At 39.9% G+C, this 6,471-nt stretch overlaps 1 protein-coding gene across 4 annotated transcripts in view; it reads right to left on the reverse strand.

Moving 5' to 3' along the window:
* Positions 1–430: 430 nt before the first annotated feature.
* The window catches only part of Nrp1 (neuropilin 1), a 152,415-nt gene continuing 146,374 nt past the window's right edge, over positions 431–6,471 (reverse strand). For all 4 annotated transcript variants that reach the window (XM_028767710.1, XM_028767707.1, XM_028767709.1 and 1 more), the window contains exons 17-18: positions 5,310–5,360; positions 431–3,316 (exon numbers count right to left, since the gene is read on the reverse strand). In XM_028767710.1, coding sequence (XP_028623543.1) covers positions 3,030–3,316; positions 5,310–5,360 — 338 coding nt within the window. In that variant the 3' untranslated portion in view covers positions 431–3,029. The remainder of the gene's footprint in view (positions 3,317–5,309; positions 5,361–6,471) is intronic.

A 6,471-nucleotide genomic window follows, 5' to 3' on the forward strand; every position in this document is an offset into this window, starting at 1 on the left:
CCAAAGGAATAGGCATTTCACGTCCCCAAGGCTTACCAAATATACAGTTGTTAACATGATGCTCAGTTTCCCCCTTTCCCTAAATTTAATATATGATTAATATGCAAATGTACACATTCCCTATCTGTTTCTTACAGAAGCAAAACTCACCAGTAGTAATCTGCTAATATCACAAAACTAACTTTACCACGTGGATACAAAAACTGATATAATTTGAGTGGAAAAAAAAATGTTCAGTTGGAAGCCAACTCTGCCTCGCTCAGCTCTGAAACCCTGGTTTCAGATTCCCACTGTTGGAAAACGTCTCCTTGCTCTCTGCCAACTGTAAGATTATTTTGAAAAGATAAATTAAATCATAGAAAGTGCTAGAAAGTGGGCTGACCCCAACATCTTTAACAAAAACAGAGCTAATAGAATAATAGCCATCAGGTTTGGGATTTTTATGAAAACGTTTAATTCAACTGCTTCTTTGGAATGTGTAGTTTCGAGCTTAAGTTACAGTTCATTCTAGGTGGTTTTTAATGCTACTCAGAGAATACAAATGTCATTTCAAGTTAAGGCTTCGCTGTTCATTTTGAAACAATTTACAAGTGTCATACATATCATCATAGAAAATAAAAATTTCTGTAAAAAAAATTTGCACAAAATTTTATGAGGGTACAAAACATGAAGCAATAATATACCAGAAAATGAGACATCTTACTACGGAAAGTCTTATAGATTTCAATAAAGAAAAAATATGTTATTTTACACCTTTAAAAATTACGAAACAATCTAAAACAATATAAACTGAACATTTTGTAACACTGCCTTTACAAATTAATAACTTTATAAACATATAACTTTTAAATATATTTATCAGTGCAAGGTACTTTAAAATTTAAAGTTGCAGTATCATTTTTCCTTGGCTGAGGATACTGGTCAAGTTTGTTGTCTTAGAAACAAAGTCTTACTTAATGTCTCCCCCCCCCCCCCGCAGTATGATTATAACAACTGAATTGATGCCTCTGGGAATAAAAACATATTTTTTATTTTAGTGATCAATACTTTCCTGGAAAAAAGACATTCTCAATCCCATTAAACCAGGGTGAACAAAAACCATTTGTCCAGGAAGCAAATGTGATCTCTAAGAAACATAACTGAGTGAGACCTACAGCCACACAAGGAAGGGAAAGAGCTGAGAGTTCTTATGGACAGCCCATCAGGACAGAAATTTACCAGCCGGAAGCTGCTTTGGGTTAAGATATTTACCTCTTTGTGCTATTGAGGCGGACGTCTTGCCAGTCCTAAGGTAGGCTTTTTTTCTTCATGAGCCATTGGAAGTTTCTAGAAGCATTCATTAAAATGTATTTTTTCAGGGTTTCTGCTGAATGGATTTTTCTAAACATTTGTTTCGATTTTATGTATCCCTTCTGACCAGTCTTAAAATATTTTTGCCTCTGGCATTAGGGTTATTGTTTATTTCTTAAATGAGCTATTCTTTTTGCATTATCCTCCTCTGACCCAATGACAAAACAAGAAGGTTTTCAGGGCTCATTTTACATATTTGGATGTAATGTTTTCACGTCCTTTTAGACTTGGGGATTGTACTCTGTGCTTCCTGTGGGTCTCATCTGAAAGCCAGTTGGTATTCTTTTCTCTTTCAACTTATGATTTCCGTTAGATGCAAACATTCATATCAAATATTAATCTAATCAGGATGTATGAGTACATGGCTTAAGGAAAAAAGATACTGTCACTTTAACAGTTAACAAGAAACCCAAAGTTAGACTCTGGAGGACAAAGTTAGGAATTCCTCTTATTTAATTATCTTAAAACATAAAGTCTAGTAAAATTGTTCGCCATTGCCAGCAGGTTAAAGCTGCAAGGTTCATTCTGGACAGTGGCAAATGCTTCAATTTCCAGAGGAAAAAAGAACAGAGGAAGGAAAGAAAGAACCATGAGTTTGTATCTGAAAATACATCCCATAGGAAAGAACAACGAGAGAGAACATTGCAGCTCTATACAAAGGGTCAAGAGACATTGACATTGAACTTCAGAAAAAAGAATGATTAAGCCACATTGCCAGGTCTTCAGAGCCCTTGCCTTCCCGGGGTTGGCATAGCACACTAAAATATACTTTCTTCTTAGTCAGTGGGCCACCAGGTTTGATTGAAGAGAAGGGTTTTCACCAGAAACAGAGTGGATCATCCACGGGACACAAGGAACCAGTACAAACAAAAAGGCACTTGAGAGGACGAAGACTAGCCAGTGCCGAAGACTTTTGTGGTGGTCATCAGCGGGACACCCGGGTGCTAGCAGTTAGGTGGCTGCAGGGTATGGTATTCTGAATGGAGGTCACAAACACGAGACTCAGTACAACACTGGAAAACATCAAGAAAATCTGTCGGTATTGCTTGGTAAACAGAGCTGACACGCTATATGGGTACTGAGGCCACAGTACTTTGCAAACAAAATAGTCTAATCTTTTTTCTTTCTTTTCTTTTCTTTTTTTTTTCCTGTGCTCGCTGCAGGTAGCGATGCAAAGGTGGACGTTGGCGTCCCCTGAAATGTGGTTATGCTAATATGCTCTGGGCACTGGGGTATAGGTCACATGTCCATCAAAAGGGCCCACTGAACAACGCCTAGTGCCAGCATCTTGGATTTTGCAGTTTTCGAGAAGAATCCACCACAGGGTAAGGAGAAAGAGAGCAAAAAAGGGGGCAAGTAGGTTAAACCATGAAGTCAGTCATACTTGGTCTCAACTGGCTTCTGATTACCCAAACGAAACCAAGAGAAGAAAGCAGGCTGTACATGATTCCTGTTGTTACCGCAGTCACCTGCTTGTGTCTGTAGGTGACCCTCATTGAAGCTCCTGAGAAAAGCCTGGCATGGCATCGTGGATGCCCTTCCGAGTTTACAGTGAAAGCGGAGTAACAGAGTCCCCGCCCTTCCCAGCTTACAGTGAAAGCAGAGTAACAGAGTCCCTGCGCCTCCACTCCATTGTTCTCCCGCAGCGCTCCTCCCTTGTTCCCTCCAGCTCCGTGCCTTCACGCCTCTGAGTAATTACTCTGTGGGTTCAGTTTATCTTTTTTCAACTTTACACCATCCACAAGTTCAAAGTTATAGTTCTCCAGGGCAGATAGGTTTCTTTCCGACATCCCATTGTGCCAACAGGCACAGTACAGCACAACTCCACAGACTGCACCCAGGAGCACCCCCAGGGCACTCATGGCTATGATGGTGATCAGGATGGGGTCCAGGGTCTTAAGCACATTGCCTGGCTTCCTGGAGATGTTCTTGTCACCTTTCCCTTCTTCATATCCTGGAGTGCTCCCTAAGGAAGGAGACAAGATTGGCTCATAAACACTGAGAGCTACATGTGAGTATACAGAAAATCAGGAAAGAAGGGAAGGGTCTAGGAGGCATTTCATGTTCTAGTGCATGGGGATTGGAGGGGTGGGAGGTAAGGGTGCTGGAATGGACACTAAAGTCACAACCTGGTCTAAATCACTCTAGACTGACAGGTGTGTTTGTAGTTCTTATCCAGTTAGTTATGATGAGACAAAAGCCCAGGCTGGCCTTGAACTTGCCACATAGCAGAGGATGACTTTGCATTGTTGATCCTCACTACCCTGGGGTTGGAACTGTAGACATGCACCATTATTCATTATTCCTAACACATATGTTGCTGTAGGTAAAACCCAAAGCTTAGTGCATGCTTTTCTTTTTTTTTTTTTTCCTGTGCTCGCTGCAGGTAGGGATGCAAAGGTGGACGTTGGCGTTCTACCAGCTGAGCTACACCCTCAGCCTCAGATGTGCAGGCATAAAGTTTTGTCAAATCTCTGTCACACAGTTATCTAGTATGTTCGATGGGTGGACTTAAACATTCTCCTGACATCTGCCTGACACCCCCCACCCCCCGCCAGCAGTCTCAGTACAGTGCCACTGTGGGATGCTGTTCCTAGTGTCCCCATGGGTTTATACACAGAAAACTGTGAACATCCCTCAAAACCAAGACTGTGCTAGTAACACTGAAAGGGAGGGTTTTTTTTTTTTTGTCCTAAGTAAGTTAATGCCTACTCCTGTTATGCAGAAAAGGCTATGGCATGGACTGAGAAACAGTGTTTGTGTTGTGCCAAATTGAAGACATTTAATAATCAGTGTCTTCACTGCCCTGGTAGTGTTGCTGGAGACCGTCACGCTGCTCTGTAAAGGAGTCACTGGGGATGTGTTTGCTTTAGAGTGGAACATGAGAAGTTATTAGCATGGGAGCTTTGAGCCTAATTACCTGGTACTAGGAGCAGGACTGAAATGCTAATGGGCAGCTTGTGTGGTGTTTACTTAATGGTGCTGTGATCAACTGAGATTCCAATCAGCAAAACTAAAAATATGAGATGTGAGTCCCTAAACAGGGGAAAACAAGCCTTGGGGGCATATTAATATGCTCTCCCTTGATGAAAGATTGTTTTGAAACAACTTCTAATAAAGTTTACATCTGTGTGGACTTGGTAATGTGTTAATATTTGCAACAACACAGAACTGTGTTTATTATTTCTATCAGTTTATGACATAGAGTAAGACCATGTTTTCAATGGCAATAGATGTCAATGGTATCTCACTGCCTGTAATATCTGTGAGCAATACTGGCCAGGTTTGGAAGCTTCCAGGATTTACCTATAATACAATGTCTTACATCTGAACCCTGAGAAGTGCTAACCCAAACCACACATTTTAGAGCTAATCAAACACCCAAGGCTACTCCCAATTTGACCCAAGGCTGATGTTTCTGTCCTGCTGTCTGTCAAATGGGAGTAAACTTGTCCCGTGGAACAACTCTGAGGGTTCATGATGACATGTCTTTGTTACATGGAGTATAAAGTAGTTCCTTAATAGATTCTATCTTCAATATCACCATACACTGTGGGGCCAGGGAAAGAAAACAGGACAAGATCCTCAGAGAAGCTAAGCTCTCTGCCCTCCTCAAGATTACACCTGGGAGGTAAACAGACACAAGAATTTGTTGGGTTCAAATGATTATATGAATAGTCTCCACAATTTTCAATTTTGTGATTGTGTTTCAGTGACAAAGCTCAGGCAGGGAGAAATGGGGCATACTCCTGGGAGTACAACCTCATAGTGTCACCTGTAGGCAGCTAGGGACAGACAATGATCCAATCCATATCCACTCACCAAAGCACAGGGACTTATTTTATCTGAATTGCTTGGATACACTAATGTATTAGGATGCCAGAGACATTTCTTTACAAACAACAACAACAACAAAAAAATAGGAAATTAAAAGAGGCTGATTTGTAAGATGAATTTACCTGTTTCATCAATTTTAATTTCTGTGTTCTTTTTATCCAGGTCTATTGGTTCTGACAAGAAAAAGAAAATGAAAAGAGATGTTTAAACTGCCAATAAAATAAAACAGATATGATACACACAAACTGTACAGAAACCCTCCAACCCCTCTGCTGGGCTTCCATAGTTCAGACAGGAAAATGTCTGGTTACATGGCTCAGAAATGCTGTTAAGACACTGTAAAGGGAGGGGGGAAGGTTTTGGCATGTGGAAGACTGGTGAAAAACGAGAAAGACAGTGAGAATGGATCCATCACTATGAGGGTGTATTGTGCTGATGGCTGCTTCCTACTGTTAGTCTGTGTTAAACTGGCATTTGATATAGCACAATGACTCTTTGAGCTAGGAAACTTCTTCTTGTGCTTTATCAGAAATAAATAAAATAAAAAAAAATAAAATAAAATAAAATAAAATAAAATAAAATAAAATAAAATTCTATGGAGCCTCAGGATTGGGAACAGTCCTGAGTCCTGTATTCTCCAATTTAAAATCTTGTCTAACACAAAATAAATACATTTGTAAATGTGTATAAATGAATGGCTCATCTGTAGTTGGTATTAGTAGCCTCCATGACTAGGTTACTTAATGAGATATATTTGGTGAATAAATATGTAATTACTCACACGTGCATATGAAGGCCAGAGGTTAGCATCAACTGTCATTTTTCAATTTCTTTTCATCTAAGTTTTTGAGACAGGCTCTCTCTTACTGATCCTGGAGCTCACTGACTCAGGTAGATTGGCTGGCCCATGTGCTCAGGGATCTACCTATAACTTCCTCCCCTGTGCTGAGAGTATATATATGTGCTACTGGGCTTGGGTACTAGGAATCACAGCTTAGGTCTTCAGCTTGTCTTGCCAGTCCTTTCCGACCACTCTTTATTGGTATATCTAAGTAGGCAAAAGTCACTGAAGGAAAAACTCACAAGACCAATGTCCATATAATTCCCTGTATCACTTGGCACATTGCTTTGTATATAATACATATATTATATACAAATATATATATATATATATTTGCTGGCCTGAACTAGTTTTTTGTTTGTTTGTTTGTTTTCATTCATGGAATTTGATCTTCTATCCCTGAAACAACCCCTTCTTCTTCTTCTTTTTTTTTTTTTTTTTTT

The sequence above is a fragment of the Grammomys surdaster genome, unplaced genomic scaffold (assembly GCF_004785775.1).
Source record: "Grammomys surdaster isolate TR1022 unplaced genomic scaffold, NIH_TR_1.0 181, whole genome shotgun sequence".
Taxonomy (NCBI): Eukaryota; Metazoa; Chordata; class Mammalia; order Rodentia; family Muridae; genus Grammomys; species Grammomys surdaster.